This window comes from Rhipicephalus sanguineus, chromosome 5, assembly GCF_013339695.2.
Source record: "Rhipicephalus sanguineus isolate Rsan-2018 chromosome 5, BIME_Rsan_1.4, whole genome shotgun sequence".
NCBI classification, from domain to species: domain Eukaryota; kingdom Metazoa; phylum Arthropoda; class Arachnida; order Ixodida; family Ixodidae; genus Rhipicephalus; species Rhipicephalus sanguineus.
This window is the reverse complement of record NC_051180.1, coordinates 85,011,415-85,031,001: the sequence shown is the minus strand read 5'-3', so window position 1 is coordinate 85,031,001 and position 19,587 is coordinate 85,011,415. Positions and strand designations below refer to the sequence as shown.

General features: G+C 47.0%; 1 protein-coding gene across 1 annotated transcript in view; it reads left to right on the top strand.

Annotated features, from left to right (window-relative positions):
• The window catches only part of LOC119393931 (beta-mannosidase-like), a 75,303-nt gene that overhangs the window by 36,612 nt on the left and 19,104 nt on the right, over positions 1-19,587 (top strand). The window contains exons 6-7 of the mRNA XM_037661124.2: positions 14,028-14,125; positions 17,692-17,836. Of these exons, the coding sequence (XP_037517052.1) occupies positions 14,028-14,125; positions 17,692-17,836 (243 nt within the window). The remainder of the gene's footprint in view (positions 1-14,027; positions 14,126-17,691; positions 17,837-19,587) is intronic.

Genomic DNA, 19,587 nt, shown 5'->3' with positions numbered 1-19,587 from the left:
TAAAATCTTTTCAAATATGTCAATCTGAAGAAATAAAGAGGGACATAAGAAAGTACAGAACTGTCTTACCAGTTCTTCGTTTAGGAGATAAGCCGGTAATACCGCCACTGGTGACGTGCTCCTCATGATAAAGGATGCTTTTAAAAGTGCCTTCACGTGGGGTGCATCTATTCCGCTTTCAGAATGTCCTTCTTAATCTATTGTCTGCACAGATAAACAAATATAAATTTCACAGCGATAAATATAATTGCGGAAGTAAGACGAGTGCCTCTTTCTGAACCCCATACACTCCAACAGATCTTGCGAGCTTTTCAATCAAAAGTTGTTCCCCTACGTTGGCAGAACCGTTAGTCATTCTCGAGACTAAATGCAGAGAGGTTAACCGTATGTTTGACATCCCGTATGACGCAACTGCAAGCCCCAAAGAAGAAACATTGTGGTGCAACCGTTCATCCATAGAGAGGAACAGCTGCAAAAAAAAAAAAAAAGAGATTTGTGCCCGCGGTGGGACTCGAACCGCTGTCTTGACGGTTGGCAGCCAGGTAAGCTAAGCACTCTTCCGCAATTATAGTGTTTGTGGAAGTAGAACGACTTTTACGCGCACCGCACGACTCGCGCCTCATAGGTTTCGAAAGGTGTCATTTATGTTGAGCTGACCATCACTCCGAAGCAACAAAGCATTTCTCAAAGCAGTAATCCTGGCCTCCGTACTTAGCGATAGTGCTCTTGGACATGAACAACGTATCTTGATAAACTGAATAGCAGAGCTGCTTATGCTCGGCAAACCCCGGCGGAGTGTTCGTGATAACTACCATCCCCATACGACGCGCACTCGCTTCATCCTCTCCTTGTCTCCCCGAAGACGTGCGCTCGGCGCACGCTCTCCGGCTGCATCGATATGTCCGGCGTGGGATGCAATAACTCGGCTGGGTGAGAGAACGAGTACAGAGAAGGAGAGTGTGCAAAAGCGAAAAGAGATGGAATGAAACAGAACAAGTGACATATAGAATGAAAAGGCACAAAGAGAAAAAAAGATAGAAAGGCAGATAAAGAAATATGGAGAGAAAGGTAGAAAAGAACAGACACAAAAAGGAAATAGAACAAAAACGGAGTTTGACAGACTGAGAGAAAGAGAGAAAAACGAAGAGAAACAATAATAGAGAGAGAGAGAATTAAATTGAACGAAAGGGGAATCGAGCAATAGACAGCAGGAGAAAAAGAGACAGCGGATAAAGATAGAAAGAGCGAGAAAGAGAGAGAACTCCAAAGCCTGCCCCAAAAGCTTTGCGTCAAACAAACATGACGGCACTCACTTCGAAGCGACGGCTCTCGGCCAAGACCACAGTGACCTAGAATAGGGGGAGTGCCCAAATCACCGCAGACCCTATTCGAAAACTATAACCCCTGCTTGGCCCAAAGCGAGCCTACGCAAGAGGCCTTTGGGCCCCAAACGTTTGGGGCCCCTATTCGAAAACTCCCTAATCAATGCGCACAAGTGCGACTTCACCCAGTAGCCTGAAATTCCTGAAGGTGACGCAGTCTCTATCTTACTATAAAAGGCTAGGTTGGGGCATAAATAGTTCGCCTGTAACCAGATCGGTCTCTTGGCAATAGCGGCTTCAAACAATACTTATGGTCTCATGCGTTGCGCACTCACATAAAAAAAGCGAACTTCAGCCTTGATGTGCAGCAAAAACACACAATTTTATTGTGGCCTTAACGCGCGTGTTTTGTTGGATATGGCACAATTTTAACGCTTCGTAATGTACGCATCGACTACATGAATTCACGGCATACAATATATTTTTAGTCATTTTCGAGGCGCTCTGCGGAGGACGGAGGAAGCAGGCGCTGTTTATCATGCTGTTTATTCACCGCGCGAGGCGCCAGGCGGCCCCTTACAGAAACTCTCGGACTGAAAAGCGACATCACTTTCTTTAGTAGAAATACTTCCATGAGCAATTACTCAAGGTAACCACGTCACGTCGCTACGAATCCGGCATCTAAAGTTAATGTTGGCTCTGATGTAAGTGTTCGAGCCAAAATTACGCCACTATGACACGAAATGGAGATGTTGAAAATGAAAGTACGTGAATTACATAGCCCTAAATTTTCGCGTTTCAGTCCGTCAGTGCTGTACACAGAGCACTTGGCCTGATTACTATACTGTCTAGTTCAGAGGTCAATAGCAAGAAACGTCACTATTGGGAAAATAGTTGTAAAATATATAATGAGCAAACACATTTCGAAATATTTGCTTACCCAGGTATTCCAAGCGGCCGTGAATGGCAGGCGAGTGCCCGCAGTATGCACACCATCCTGCCGGAATAGCAGAGTTCGCAGTGACTGGCGCCGTGTCGCGCGAGAACTCCGGGCAGTCGCATTCAGTGTTCTTGCATCTACCGCGCGGCACACCACGCAGGTCAATCGATGTCAAGTTATTCATGACTTCACCACTTTTCAACACCACAAAGCGAACCCTCCGCACAGTACACGTTCGAAGGGCAGGCAGAGACGATGCACAATGTGCTTGCTAAGTCAATGACTCCAACGACTCTAACCCCGTTTTCCCGCCAAAAGTATATACCGAAGCAAGCGCCACCGTTCAAGGCCTTCGCGTGAAAAACAAACATAAATGAAAGGAGGCGCAAAGCGCAGCAGCAAATCAGAGGCGAGTAACGGCGCCGTCGCATGCACGGCTGTGTTGGCGATTTTATCAGGATATATATACGCGTGATGGGGAGAAGCGCGATCGGCGTCGCAAACTTTTCCTCAGCGTGAGTTTTCCGGTTCTCACGCGTAGAATCCCGCATCACGCGTAAAATACAGCGAATGTGCGTTTCCTCGACCGGCGTCACGCTTGGGTGGAGGAAAACAACGCGTATTTTGAGTCACGTGGTACACAAAACGAATTTTAGGAGGCCGAGGGGCGCGTTTCACGCTTACTACGCGTGAAAATATTTAGAGTGTAGAGACAGAACACACGGGAAACGCAACACAGCCTCCTTTTAGGCTCCTGCATGGAAGTATGCAGCGTTAAGCGTTATACCTCATCTCTTGTGTCTCTAACTTTAATATTTGTTTGGATATTTTTATCGTTGTGATTTTCAGCGCTGTTGCTGTCGAATCAGCTGTTTCGTAACCCTCATGAATTGGTATATGGACTGTTTTGATTGCAATTAAAGCATGTGGCACCTGCCTGGTCATCAAAAAATATAAATGTAGTGCTCGCGTGCAAATGCCGCGCACGTCTAAGACTGAGAGAGGAAACCTTCGAAAACAACCTTCACGTCTGCACTCTCTTTCTTATACGAACCCTTAAGAGCCAGTCCCCCACGGTTCGATAGCACTCAACGTGTTCGGTGTCACCAGCGCGCGCGTCTGGAGTGTTTGCGTAGCACTTTGGCGCTGGCGGCAGCTTATGTGGAGAGTCTCACCTATACACCGACGGGAAATGTTGAATGTGTTTGGAGCTTTACCCGTTTTAGGAGAGGCGCGTGTACTTGCAATGGATCCGGACGCTATATGGAAGCACATATACGTGTCATCCGCAAGTGTTTCTCCTCGGTTACACTCCTCCCGTAAATTCATTACGGAACGGCGTGGTACTTATAGGTCGAGTGTATGTGTTAACCAGAGTGTCGGAACGGAACGAAAACCGAAAACGAAAAACGAAAAAAAAAAACGATATTTTTGACCGGAACGAAAACGTAACCGAAACTTTATCTATTATTTCGTTCCGGAGCGAAACCGAAATTTTTTCAATCGTTTTTCGGTTCACGAGAAAATTTCGTAATTCGGAACGCAGCTCATGCAATGTCAGCATATCTCAGGGTGTAATATTAGCGCGTACCTCAGACAGGAATTCCAGGGCAAAGATATGTTGAAATTGTGCGAAAAACAAAAACAGTGACAACCAGAGATGTTTATATTAACGCAAGTGGACTTTTGCGAGCCTGTCAAGCAGGCCAAAGTGGAGAGAGCATTGTCGGCGCTGAAGTTTGTTACAGGGAAAGCTGCTATGAGATCACAACAGCCGATTTTGGCGCCATAGTTGGCCGCCGCCGCCGGTGTACGGGATCGCTATCGCGTGATATAAGAAACAATTAAATGAGAAACAAAATTCTAGGATCGGATAGAATTTTAATCCGCGCCCTCTGCGTGGCAGTCGGGTCTTCCACCACAGTGCCACGCTGCTGCCTGTAACTCCATCGCAAAAATACTCTATACGGGCTTCATGTCGGGCAAGGAATCACGTTAACATATGTAATATAGCGTGGCAGAAGAGTAAAAAAACAACCAGTCATCACAAAATGCTAACAGCGCAAAGAGTGTGTGGTTTAATGCTTCCCACCAGTGTGGCGGAGTTGCCACTTCTGAATTGGAATGACTCCGGAATCATTCCACATTTTCGCCACCCCGGAATGAAATGGGAATAGAATTAAGCGCCTTTTGCACGGAATGGAATGGGAATGGAATTACGTCTTTTTCCGAAAATAGAGCACGTTTTCGTCTACGTGCTGTTTTTCAGGCTTCAAACGTTAGTAAGTCAGAGCCTCGCAAATTAACAATAAAGCAGTATTTTTAAAATGGCTTGGCTGATTACAAGCACGGTACATTTATAAGCAACGCGCCTACTACAAACCGAGGCATAAGTTAGTGTACAAACAAATGCATTATCCAAGCAGATACCGAAGGGAAAAACAAATTACCCCTGCGCGTTGGTTCCCATTGATACCCCCACACGAAAGTGCTGAATACTCTATGCACACCCTGATCTTTATCTCACGAGCAGGTTAGTGCCCGACACACGTAAATACCCTTTGCGACAAGGAAGACATTGCATGCCTGCGCACAGGCGAACACAGAAAGTTCTCCTCACGCCATCCATGCTTTCGAGGCGCGCTTGACAAGCGTGAGTGCTGACGAGCCGTGCGGCCCAGTGTTCCGTATTCGATGCAAAGGCACTTTTGTCAGCATAAAAATATGCTATGTCGTCATATTAGCATTAACATATATAAGCATAAACAATATTGAACCACCACCATTCGTTCAAACATGTTGACCATGCAAATACTATAGGTAGCGGGAGAACGCCCCTATGGAAATTAGTAGGGTGGTTGTACTGCACCAGATGTGTCACCAAGCTACTATCCCTCGACCTTGGTAATGTGGTTTGTGTACTTTTGTAGTTCTTAATGCATCTGATGACATCAGCTTTATAGGGCGTTCATTCTTAACTCGATAAAACTATCAAGATGCCTTTCCTACGTTGAGGAATTGCAGGAATGGAATCGAACTGCCAGGCCATTCCCAGAGTGCGAATGGGAAGTTTTTCATTCCGAGGAATTGATAGGAATGGAAATGCGGCAAGTTCTGATTCCCCGGAATGGAATTGGAATGGAATGGAGGCGCCCATTCCGCAACACCCACTGCAAAGTGCTCAGCCATAATTCTTCATCATCATCAGCCACAGCACAAAGTGCAGATAATGCCTTACAGATGTGTAGCGGGTACCGCGATTCTCCGAAGAATGACGAAAAATGGCATAGTGGGAACTTCGCTACTTCAGAAAAATTGCGAAGATTTATGACGTAGTGGGTACCTTGCATGTGTACTTGTATTAGTTGCCCCAAGAGACAACAACGGGCTCTACAAAGTCCGCTCTTCTAGCTTTTGCTGTGACAGTTCTGCGTGTTCCACGCAGACCTGGCGATATTTTTATCAGAACAGCGGTCTCGCACATCACAGAGTACACTCAATGACGTGCTGCTTCTGAGATCGTGCTCACTCCCTTGACACAAAGCATTGAGCCCACTAAAAAAATTCGTATTTGTCTTGTGAGAAAATAAATACTATGACATTGAAATGAATACTGGTTTGTGCTAGTTGGTAGGAATACGTGGTACAGTTACTTACGCTCCTCTGAAGAACGTGTTTTACCCTTGTCTCACTTTCTTAAGAGGAGGGCAAGTAACTGCATCACAAATCCAATGGTCTTTTTAGGATTGCCTCACCTTCAATTTTTTTTCATACAAAAGAAAAAAAACCGTTACGAACCGTTACGGAACGTTTTTTTTTTTTCGTTCCGGAACAGGAACGGAACGGAAATTTTTGCGCTGGAACGAAACTAAAACCGAAACGAAAAACATTTCGTTCCGACACCCTGGTGTTAACAAAATGAACATCGAGTCAATACATGCTCACGTGCATGCATTGGCTGTCCTGGGAAAAAATGTGCAGCTCACTCGGACTCACTCATTAAATATATTTTGCACTTAGGGCTCACTCTTACTCAGACACACAAATTTTTTACGGCGTTAACTCGGACTCATACTCATGAATTCATTACTCACGCGGACTCCCTCAGACAGACTCGGAGCTCGATCTGAGTATGAGTGAGTCTGAGTGAATCGATTCATGAGTGAGTTTGCTGACCTATGCTTGGGACAGGTGGTAGCGGAGAGCTTTCGAAATATGCTTTTCTGCTTTCACGACGACTCGGAAAAGCAACACTTCGCGGAGGATCTGAACTCGGCTTGGTTTTTCGTACGAGCGGCGCTGACATTGAGCTTTGTTAAATGTAAGCCTTTCAAGAAAGGAGTCTGAATCTTTCACAAAGCTCGCACGGTCAGCGATGGTGTGTGTTTGCGAAAGCTGGCTCACAGTAGAAAGTTGAAGGCATCAACGCCATCGCATGTTCTTTTTAAATCGCGCTTCTATTCAACCCAAGTTCGTCCGCCTTAATGGTACAGTGGTTACGGTGATTGGCTGCTGACCCGAAAAATCGTGGCTCCGGTCCCGGCCTCGGCGGTCGCTCTTCGATGGAGGCGAAATGCTAGAGGTGTTGTATTTCTCTTTTTGTTTCATTTATTCTTGTTGAACGTCACGTGCGCGGTCCGGACGCTTTCCCGGAAAAGCGTCTGGAACTCCTCGTCTGCCGGCATCGAACCGTGAGACCGCGCCCCACCTCCGCCAACAGAGCCTCGGCGGGGCAACCTTTGACCGCGGTGTTGACGGAAGAAGTGCAGTGCGTCGCTCCGCGTGTGTTGTGCTTGTGAGGGGGGGTGTGCGGTTACGTCGGCAGGAGGGGACGGACTGCGTGCCTGCGTGCACGAGGAGACGCTCATAAGATCTGGTAGAGAGCGAACGTGTGTCCAGACGCTAAGATGTTTCATACTCTTTCTTTGTTTTATCTCTAAGAATATAAGTTTTTCAATTCTAACCAAATTTGAGTTTTGTCTTTCTTCAATCGTTCACATGGTGCCGAAACCCGGGATAGAGGGACAGAAACATCGAAGCCGACAGCGGACTTGAACTTTCCGACCGCTTGGACTCAGTGAGTTGGTCACCCACTGGTGCATCAATGGATCGACGCTTGGAAAAGCTGCTGGCAAAACGGCGTGTACGGCGCGGCCACAACTCTCGCATCATCGACGAGGCCGAGCCTGCGCTGCGAGACGGGACACCCAGCCAGGTATCCACTTTGATACTGCGCCTGGAAACCAGTAACGAGGAGCTGCGCAAGATCAACGACAAGCTGGAGCCGCTGATCCTCGAGGAAGAGTTCGAGGCGGAGTACAACGAGGCTGTAAGTTGCGACGACGCAGCCACAGCCATGATCGGCCGTCTTCAAGCAAGGCTCAGCGCCCTGAATATCAACAACGGAGCACCCGAGACTGCACCGCGATCGAGTAATGATCAACGGGAAGCTGTTCTCAGAGTCGACGGCGTGAAGTTACCCAAGCTACGCTTGGAGACTTTCGACGGTGAGTTGGCCAACTGGATGCCCTTTTGGGAACAATTTCAGCAATCCGTTCATAATAACCCGCGCCTTTCAACTACTGAGAAATTTCAGTACCTTCGCTCGTTGTTGCATGGATCAGCCTTAGTGGCGATAAAGGGCCTTAACGCCACCGAAGCTTGCTACGAAGACGCCCTTGAAATATTACAACGACGTTTCGGCGACAGAAGGCAAATTGAACAAAGTCATCTCGCTAAGCTTCGAGCCTTACCCGCCGTTTCGTCATCGAGTGACCTGCGTGGACTTCGGAAGCTATACGACCACGTTCAGGGGCATATACGCGGGCTGCGCAGTCTGGGAGTGAATGCGGCTACGTACTCGACTATGATGAGCGACATCATATTAACATCGCTGCCGCACGATCTTGTTGTCGACTACAACAGACAAGTTTGCCGTTCTAAAGGACCTTCACAGCGAGTCAGCAATGAAGTAGACGGCGAAGTTGAAGTGCCCACACGGGCAGACAGCACCAGGGCTGAGGACGAGCTGACAAATGTGCTTGAGTTCCTCCTAACCGAAGTAGAGAGCAGGGAGAGGAGTGTTAATGCCGACCGTGCACCGAAAAGGGCAGTGCAAGAAAAGCAAGAAAGAAGTTCGAGGAGGCCGACCGCTGCGGTTCTCCACACTAAGACAGCAACAAAGACGACGACCAAGTGTTGTTTTTGTGGCTCGTCAGAGCACAGCACGGAACTCTGTCCTGATCCTCTTGATATCAAAGAAAAAAGGAACAGATTAATGGCTGACATGAGATGCTTCCGCTGCACTGTACGAGGTCATCGCGTTCAAGACTGTCGAAAAAGAGTGAACTGCACTATCTGCGGAGGGCGACATGTGTTTTCTATGTGCAACGCCAGATCGGCCGGAGCTCCGAGGCAACAACCTCCATCTATCGCTACGACCAACGTTTACGCCTCTGCCACAGATTCCAAAGATTCCGACGTGCTCTTGCAGACCTTTCGAGCATGGGCCATTGGCGGAAAGAAAGGCGGTTATATAAGAGGAGTGATAGACGGAGGCAGCCAGAGAACTTTCATCAGGGAAGATGTCTCCAAAACGCTCCAGCTCCGGGAGTCGGGATTCACCACTCTCAATATCTCAACATTCGGCGAGCACCAGAGCACCGAACAAAGCTGTCGTGTTGTGGAAGTTCGATTGAAAGCGCAGTACAGTGGGCAGGAATTCGTCATCGAAGCAGTCGAGGTCCCCTTCATCTGCAAAGATATTCTGCACACACCAACGGAGCATCATTTCATGAAGGCCATCGAGGCAGAAAGAGGACCTATCGCTGACAAGCTGCTGCTTCCCGGCATGCCAGCCATTCCAGGAGTAAGCCTTTTGATTGGATCAGACCACATGTGGAAATTTATGAAGAATGAGGTTGAGCACTGCAAAGATTCTACAGGTCTAGTGGCAATCAACACTGCATTTGGGTGGACCTTCCAAGGCCCGGTAAGCCCAACCAGTTCATTATTTGTTGCAGTGAACACATGTGTTTTAAGAATAGAGACACGCATGCCAGACCACTTAGACTCTCTCCTGCAAAACTTCTGGGAACTTGATGCTTTAGGCATAAAAGAGGAGCACAACTCGAGCCTGCATGACCAAGCTGTACAAGACCAATTTGAGAGTGCAATTGCATTGTCTGAGGGCCGCTATCAGGTAGCACTGCCGTGGAAAGAATCTGCTGGTGGAGCTCACAGTAATATAGATTTAGCTAAGAAGCGGCTTCAGAGCTTGACTACACGGCTCAGACGCGACGGAGAACTGCTAGAGAAATACGACTCCGTTATGCGAGAGTACCTGAGAGAAGGTCATGCCGAGCGTGTGCAACCTCTCCAGTCAGAAGACACTGGACACGTTTACTACATGCCCCATCAAGCAGTAATACGCGAGGAATCCACTACCACGAAACTAAGAGTTGTTTTTGACTGCTCATCGCATTTGCCAGGACAGCTTTCACTCAACGACCAGCTAGAGAAGGGACCACAACTTATTGCAGATTTGGCTCGAATTTTGCTTTGCTTTCGTCTTCATGTTGTGGCACTAACCGCTGACATAGAGAAGGCATTTTTGCAAATTCTTGTGCAGCCAAGAGACAGGGACGCGCTCAGGTTTCTCTGGTACGAAGAAACACCGAATGATCCTCATTCACTTCCCAAGGTAGAAGAGTGGCGAATGACAAGAGTGCCCTTCGGAACATCTGCAAGCCCTTACCTACTCAATGCAACGATACTTTATCACCTCGAGAAACAAAAAGACGAGCGTAAACACATTTCAGAGGTCCTCAAGAAGTCTTTCTACGTTGACGATTTGATAACTGGAGCTGAGTCAGTGTGTCAAGCTGTAGAAATGTACAGAGTTGCAAAGGCAATCATGGCAGATGCAGGTATGAAGTTGCACAAATGGGCAACAAATTCAGCAGAACTACGAAACTCGTTCGATAGCGACGACATCGCAGATGATCCTGACGCGATTCATAACATTCTCGGTTTGCGCTGGAAACCAGGAAGTGATCTTCTGTCTATTCCTACAGAAAGTGTCCTGAGAGCCGTCAGAGGTAGTCCGAGCAGCAAGAGAGCAGTACTCCAAGCGGCTGCGAGGATTTTTGATCCCCTTGGACTTGTCAGCCCGTTCGTCGTCAGAGCAAAAATACTCTTTCAGCGTTTGTGGGAAAGAGCGTTAGACTGGGATTCCCCACTTCCAGATGACTTAAAGAAAGAATGGAAGAAGTGGTGTGATGAACTTCTGGACTTCCAGCAGCTTACCTTCAAGAGGTGCATTGTGGAGCCTAACGAGATTGCTAGCTTTGAGCTGCACGTTTTCTGCGACGCGAGTCCGGAAGCGTATGGAGCTTGTGCGTACCTGCGAGCGAAGGGCAGCGATGACCGATTTAGCAATGAGCTAATTTGTGCTAAATCAAGGGTAGCACCCTTAAAGCACCTTTCGTTGCCTAGACTCGAGCTGATGGCAGCCGTCGTAGGAGCTCGTCTCGCAAGCTACGTCTGCAAGCAAATAGCATTGAGCATGACAGTTCATTTCTGGACGGATTCCACAATTGCACTTCACTGGATTCAGAGTCACGCTACGAAGTGGAAAGCGTTTGTGCAAAATCGTGTATCCGAAATTCAGAGTTTGAGTGCCCCTCAGCAGTGGAGACATTGCCCTGGTAGCGCAAATCCTGCAGATTGCCTCACACGAGGCATGTCAGCCCAGGCATTATCAGAATCCACACTTTGGTGGCATGGCCCACCTTGGCTTCGCGACAACTGCGATAAGTGGCCCTGTGCAACACAAAAGAAGGTTACGCAAGAGACTGAATTAGAAGAAGAAAAAAGGAAAGATAAAACGGTGCTGCAGTTGTCTTCGGCTACTAAGAGAGAGCCAATCATAGACGTAAGGAAGTATAGCCGGTTGAAGAAGCTTCTCCGTGTCACTGCTTGGGCCTTCCGATTCCTTAGAAAGACGAGAAGAGAAGTTCTTGATGGTGATCTCACGGCCGAAGAGCTCGACCAAGCAAGGACTTACTGGGTTAAGGCTGCCCAAGAAGAAACTTACGGCACAGAAAGGCAAAGCCTAATGGAAAAGAGAGCCGTAGGTCAACAGTCGGATATATCCATGTTGAGCCCTTTCTTGGATAACGCCGGACTTCTCCATGTTGGTGGACGATTACAGCATTCTAAAGAGGAAGAAACTGTCAGGCATCCCATATTACTACCTCCTGCACACGAGTTCACTAAACTCGTTGTGAGAGAATGTCACCTGAATGTGTTGCATGGTGGTGTCCAGGACACTATGACACAGATCCGAGAGAGTTACTGGATACCGCGATCACGTCAGGTTGTAAAGCAAGTCATTCGAACTTGCAATGGCTGCATAAGGGAGAGACTGAGAGCAGCTAAAGCACCGACTGCACCGCTTCCTGCGGATAGAACCTCGCCAGGCAGTTGTTTTGAGGTTGTTGGCATTGATTTTGCCGGCCCACTGTTCACAAGGGGGAAACGCAGTGAAGAAAAGGCATACATAGCGCTGTTCACCTGCGCGGTTACTCGTGCTGTTCATTTGGAGCTTGTATCGGATCTCTCCGCAGAAAAATTCCTGCTGGCCTTTCGACGTTTTACGTCGCGCCGTGGTTTGCCGTCAGTCATCTACACGGATAACGCCCTAACGTTTAAGAAGACATCGAAAGACCTTTTTTACTTGTTCAATTCAATGAAGAAAGGAGACTTCACCAGCTACTGTGCAGATCACCAGATACAGTGGAAGTACATTGTTGAGCGAGCAGCATGGTGGGGGGGGTTTTGGGAGCGTTTAGTTAAGAGCGTCAAAGTATGTCTTCGGCGCGTATTGGGAAACGCACATCTGAGCTTTGAAGAGTTGATGACAATGCTCAACGAAATTGAAGCTGTCATTAATTCACGCCCCCTAACATTCCTGCACGTATCGCCAGACGAGGGCACGCCCTTGACACCGGCGCACTTTCTCACTGGCAAAAGATTGCTCGCACTTCCTGACGGTCAACCGAGTGCTCCGTCCACTGCTTCAGCCAAGGAAATGATAAGAAGATGGAAGCATTGCCAGAGAACAATTGACCATTTCTGGCGTCGGTGGAGGAACGAATATTTACTTCAACTAAGATCGGCGCATCATTCCGCAAGCAAAGAAAACAACGCACTCAAGAAGGGAGACCTGGTCTTGATTCACGACGAGAGGCTTCCTCGGCTTCTCTGGAAAAAAGCCGTTATTCACGAGGTGCTCCCCAGTCGGGACAGGCAAGTGCGAGCTTGCACTGTGCGTCTGCCAGACGGTAAACTTCTTCGCCGGCCTGTGCAACTGTTGTACCCAGTAGAACTCAGCAACTAAAGAAAAAATGAGCTTGCTCATTTTTGGGGGGCAGTGTGTTGTATTTCTCTTTTTGTTTCATTTATTCTTGTTGAACGTCACGTGCGCGGTCCGGACGCTTTCCCGGAAAAGCGTCTGGAACTCCTCGTCTGCCGGCATCGAACCGTGAGACCGCGCCCCACCTCCGCCAACAGAGCCTCGGCGGGGCAACCTTTGACCGCGGTGTTGACGGAAGAAGTGCAGTGCGTCGCTCCGCGTGTGTTGTGCTTGTGAGGGGGGGTGTGCGGTTACGTCGGCAGGAGGGGACGGACTGCGTGCCTGCGTGCACGAGGAGACGCTCATAAGATCTGGTAGAGAGCGAACGTGTGTCCAGACGCTAAGATGTTTCATACTCTTTCTTTGTTTTATCTCTAAGAATATAAGTTTTTCAATTCTAACCAAATTTGAGTTTTGTCTTTCTTCAATCGTTCACAAGAGGTCAATGTACTGTGCGATGTCAGTGCATGCTAAAAGAACACCAAATGGTCGAAATTTCCGGAGCCCTCCACTACGTCGTGCCTCATAAATATATCGTGATTTTGGCGCGAAAAGCCCCGGATATTATTATCGACCCAAGTTGTGGGCTGTAATGTTAACGCGATAATTCCTGAGCGCACGGTGAAACTTGGGCGCCCATCTACATGCAAGGAGTTGCTTCCAGGGTGGAGACCAACACGCGAGGTTAATTAAGATTTTACACCATGTGATTATACTTTAGGTCAGTGTGTGTTTAGCATCCTCGTAGCCGTTGCAGCTTTTGAGCCCAGCTTTCAAAATTGTTTGAAGCAGCTGTTAAAAAGTAACTGTTGAGGCAGGTTATTGAGGCAGGTTGAGGCAGGTAGGCAGACAGGATATTCATTCAAATTATCGGAGTCTCCTACGCGCGTGTTTCATGTCGCCAAGTGACTCGGCTGTTTTTTTCATTCGAATTAGATGTCGTTTCTTTGTCGAATGTGAGCTGGTATGTACGTTTCCCAGCTTCAGCTATTGCGTGATGGCCGGTATGTAGAATGTGACGCCAGCGGAGCCGTTTTTCGGACTTTGAAATTTTGTTGGTTGATATTTTTTTTTCGATATCTTTAACGAAGGCATTGCAGCGGGGGCTAGGTTGTTAGTCACTTCTGGTCTTCATTGTACTGCGTTGAGATACAGCAGACGACGTTAAACCCCAATAATTATTATTATTATTGCCTGTGCCGGTAGGTCACGTGATCTCACTTTGGCCAATGAGGTGTAAGCGCGCTCATTTCAAATTTAGCGGAGGATTTACAATGCGTGATCTTACTTACTTTCGACTGAGACTGCTTTTTCAGCTATGATATTTCTTGTGCTTCACATACCAAAGCCAATGCCAGGCTGGAAACGTACATGTCGGCTGTCTTCACGCTTCCCAAGAAGGATGGAACCGACCACGCTCTAAGGATCCTCATCTTGCTGTCTCAGGTACGAATAGCCAAGAAGAATCCTACTCTATGTCGTTCAGGCCTACGGGTCATATGACATGACGTCGCCCGAGAATAACTGCTGCCTATAAACGTAAAATTTCAGACCATTGTGCGGTTTCCCTCTAATGTAATGTCTTTAATTAACGAGTTCTAGTGACATAAAACGCATTCTTGGCAGCTATTTATGGGGAGTTTTCTTCTTAACCCTGTGACAGGAAAGGTTTCTGGATTAAACGCGTTAGAACAACGAATAGGATGAGTCAGCAATAATAAATATTTGGCGGAGTTACGCGTATATGTGTGCAAGGTAAACCGTAGCGAGTGCATCACGAGGCTGCTACAAAGATGGGCGCTTAGTTGTATACCTTCGCGTCTCATTAATTACAGATGAGACGCCGTTACGGTCAGTCTCACACAAGATGAGCAAACAGTTCGTTTTCTATATATCCTCTAGCTAACGTCAAGACATATTTCGTCTCCTTTACCACGAAATGAGTTTCGCGAATGAAGCTGTAGTTTGCACTCACACATTATGAAAATGTAAAGTAACACGATGATTGCTTCAATTTTATTTAGGAATGCAACGTTTTCTGTACCCAAAATAGAGAACGTTTAACATCGCAGTTTTAATCGAGAAAACTGTAGTGTGTCCCATAACACGATTACAACCTTCTACTTTTGCTGTTTCGATTCGAACTTTTATAGTTTTATGTAGTTATAGTTTTATAGTTTTATGTAGCTGCGATAGTACAACTCAAAATACCGGCACTGTGTAGTTGCATTCGCAAGTACACCGGTGAACATAGAACCGCTTTACCGGTTGTTTTCATACGAGCCTCCGTCTCAATTTATTCGGCAGTAGACAAATAAGACATTTAATAATGAAGCGAATGTTTTTCAGTCTGGGTCAACACTACTCAACCTTGGTGGCTCGATAAAACAAATATTTCCCGATGTCTCCCGCCGCCCGTTTGCTACGTTATTATGGTCTTGTATCGACAGAGTACGAGTTCGCGGGGCACTTAATAGGATACGACACAGTCCTTTTCGCTATACAAACCCTATCCGCGTACACCGCGATTAAAGATCGCAATGATTGCGTTTGAGTCCTGCAGGGATCTCATTATTGTGCTTATGTTTCCTAAAAATATTCTTTGCAGTGTTTCAACTATTTCAATAAAAACTTTACTTCATTGCTTTATGGGCCAGCAACGGCGTCGAATCCTCCAAAAACATACCAGTTGTATCTTGCTTTAAAAATGCTTCTAAAAGCCCACAAAGGAGGCATTCCATAGGGGTAGAGGTCGAGAGTGAAACCGACGTCACAGCTTTTCAAAGGCTCTATTTATGTTTTTCTGCCAGTGCGAGGATAGTGTTCGAAGTTATCACACGCCGTTAGAAATACTACAGGGTGATTCTTTCAGAACTGACCTAATTCACTGGGCTGTAGTTTTATTACAAAGAATCCGATTTTAATGTGGCTTGCGGCAAAACATTCAGGAAGGATGGAAATGTTATAGCTCGTCCCGTTTTCTGATGTGCAACGCCGAAAAAAAAAGAGTAAAAAAGAAATAACCAAAACAATGAAATGCTATACAAGTAGGGGTGGCTAATACGGCGCAGCGTGCGCGGCAGCCAGCGGCAGTGGAAGTTGGCGACGCCAGGTTCATCACTTCACGTTGGCGCCAAAACCAAGCGCTCCATACTTTCACGCGCGTGCCGAGCCGCGTCGCCTTGAGGCATGCGTACGCCCGGCATCCCTCTTGTATGAAATTCGCGGAATGTCGCGGTTTTCGTTATTTCTTATTTAGTCTTTTATTTCAGCGTTGGACATCAAAAAACGGGACAGGCAATTAAAATTCTGTGTTTTTTTAATGTTCTGCCGCAAACCGCATTAAAGTAGGATAATTTGTAACAAAACTACAGCCCAATGAAATGGGTCAGTTCTAAAGGAATCACCCTGTATAAAACTAATCTTTTCCCCCTTGAATGTGCACACAATGGGTACAGTGTTATCAAGTAAGACACCTCGGTGGGGTACATTTAAAAGATGCAAAGTTTCTAAGTTTGTTCATCTCCCAGCAAACTAGTGTCGATAAATTGCTACGAATTGTTTAGTAGCCGTCTAAACAGTGATAAATACGCTGCCAACTCATTGAGCCTACGGCGACGGAAACCTTATAATCTTCAGTCCTAAAATTCCAACAATTTGCGGCCCTACTGTCAAGGCCAGTAAAAACTTTTAGCCTTGGTCTTTGCAGCACCAGTTGCGGGCTATACATGCATGCAGAAGTACGTCCAGACTTATCATTATCTTTTATCTTATGGTACCGACACGCTTCTTTCAGACAGGTTTTACAGAATAGTAAGGGGAACGCCATCTGGCGAAACATTAATGCGTCTAGCCCAGCCAACTATAGTCGAGCGACAGCCTGTACTACTTCACCGCGCGCATCGAACGAAAGCTCTATCATTTCATCGCACGTTTTGTACCGCTTTCTTTTTGAACATTGAAACGCAGACGGACTCGTCAATCATTTAATTCGTGGTGGCGCCAGCGGCGGTGGCCGTGCTCGCTACAGTAAGCACGTGTAAGGGCTCACGTTCGCTCGATGAGGGCGTAGAAGTACATTTTTTTTGCAGGAGCAACCCGGATGATTGTCGCTGACGCAACACTTGCTGGTGGTTGGTATACACAGCAAACCACCTGATACTAAGAAAGAGAAAGTGAGACGCAAGTAGACAGCAAGCTAAGCACGAAATAAAGGAAGAGAAGACAATAAGGGAAGAAAAGAAAACAAAGAAAAAGAAAGATGGACAAGAAAGAAAGAAAGGAAAAGAAAGGGGGCACGTGCCAGCGGCATCCCATCTGGAGTCACGTAAGACAAGGCAAGCCAGTGAAAAAAAAAAAAAAAAACCTCATAGCGATGAGTCCAAAAAGTAGCATGCACGAATGGACATTAAGTCAATTTATACACAGCACTGCCGCGAAGCCAGATAGGGCGGGGCTGTTGGGACATGGGCGGCCACCAAACACCGCAGAACATCGACATTTGATGTTTTTTTTTTTTGTTTTTTCTCCAGTCATACTTATAACACATTACTGTTTTGCTTACGCGTATACGAAATGTGGTAGGCTTTAATTATTGCTGTTTATATATGTATGCGTCGCTGAGCAAAATACATGGGGAGCACGCCATTATTCCGGTAGCAACATGGATTCCGGTAGCAACATTACCAGAGCGAATGACAAAGCAACGTGCTTCAGGGAAATTTTCAACTGAAGCTGTGCAGTGCCTCGCACCTAACGAGTTTATACGCTTGCGCAGTTTTACTTGCACCATCAAAGATGGAGGTTTCGTTTGTGTGAAATACATTTTGAGGTATTTCAGACAATTGGAGAAATTGGTTTATAGAATGGAGGTAGTGGGAAATGGAGAGATCAGTGAATGAAGATTAAGGCTTTGAAGAAGTGGATAGCCTTTACATAATTAAACGCAATTAATTGCCCAACTGCCCGTAAAGTAAATAGTAAAGCATGACCGGAGCTTGTCGTACGTGCAGATCTACCAGGCGATGGGCGTCAAGACTCAGTCTGAGCACTACCGCCGGCAGCGGCTCACGGTTCGCCACTCTCAGGGTCTGACTATGGGAGCCCTCTACTGGCATCTCAACGACGTCTGGCAGGCACCTTCGTGGTCCTCGATCGGTACGTGTCAATGCAGGAGTTCATATCGGAAACATTTCAGACGCTCGCCGTGGTTCAATGACGGCGACTTTCTGCTGCGGACTTCCCCAGGTTGTGGCTTCGGTTACTAGCCGAAATGACTTCGAAAAGATAAGGGCTGGAATGGAATGGCGTTCATTAGATGCAGTGAAGGAGTAGTCTATTCAATGGCAGTTGACCATAGGTGCAAATCTCAAATTGTGTAGGCGAAGCGCTGGGAGAATTAAGATCACAGCGACAAGAAATAACGGAGCTCCCAGAGAAGGTGGACGCATGCGTTCTTTACAAATATGTAAAAACTGCATGCTATTGGTCATCGTCGCGGCGCTGTTGCCGCCACTTTCGGTTTGGGGGAGGAGGGGTCTGCGGCCTCGTCCCCCCCCCCCCCAGTTTTCATTTGCAATTTTCGAGTTTGCATGTCTATATGTGTTTGCACGTGCAGGCAGTTTTTACATATCTGCCCACATCCAAACAGCCCCCCCCCCCTTTCTTTTCCCCGAAATAATTTCTGGCTGCGCCCTTAATTGTCTCAAATCTAGATGTCCTAAAGCACCAAGGCAATTCATTCATTACAGGCCACCTTTATTCCAATTTTCATTACATAATTTTTTATCCCAAACTCGGCACGGCGAGTGCCTCGATTGTTCAAATAAAAAGAATAAGAAACTACGCGTTTCTGAATGTCTTAGACGTGGTATTTGGATTTCACGCCTGCAAGAAACCAGTTGCGGTGTGCGTTGACTGGAAAACCATATTTAGCATGAGAAAGTGAAGAACTTATTTTAGTGATGTGCAGCAACTGTCAAGAAAATCAAAGGCGGGTTCATTGAACGACAGCTTCGGTTTTCGCAATACTCCGCGACGTCTACAATTTTCTCATCTTGCGTTCCGTGGCAGATGAGCTCGGGCTGAATAATAAGCGGGCATGGAGCACGCGCATCATCGAAAAGGAGCGTATCAAGAGCTGACCTTTATCTGCAAAACCAACAAGAATGCGTGGTAGACTAACGTTTCCTCATCTATCCTTCGCATTATAAGTAGGAGTATGCACGCTTATAACATGACACTGATTTCCCTAATCGCTTCCCTTTACTGGACACCGATCGTTCGAAGGATGTAAAATGGGTGTCTTGCGATAGCGTAGCTGAAGTTTGCTTTGAACGCGTCAGTGTCATTGATTAAAGCTTTACGAACAAGGACCCTAATCCACGAAGCTTTTGTTATTCTAATGGTTGGCTGTCATTTGCCGACGGCTTTCGCAAATAATTCCAGACGCCTCGATTGCCCGGCACCTGATCTTGCGCAGACAGCCTGTGGGTGCTTCTTCTAATGCGGGACCCTCTTGATGCCTTTGTGCCGGCCTGTTCGATTTGCCTGCTAGCATTTAGTTTGGGCTATAGTACGTAAAGTGAGCGCACGTTTAATAAAGCCTGAGTCGCTAACCAGCGAATTGCGCCTGCTGAACACTTCGAGCCAGAAACCAAGTTGGTCAGGTCCATAGGGTTTCATAGTATAGTACACTGCAGGGAAATTTGGCGCTAGTGTCTATGGGAGCTGCAACGCATGACGCTTCAGCCAGCATGGGAATGATGGGTAGCCCATACATTTGCGTAAACTTCGTTCTTTTGGCGGCTCCGTGTGGCTCCGTGTGGCTTGCAGCCGTTTTGTCGCAAGACGAAGTTCAGCAAAAATTCAGCAGTCCCACATCACCACCTTATACCTTTTAGGTTCAC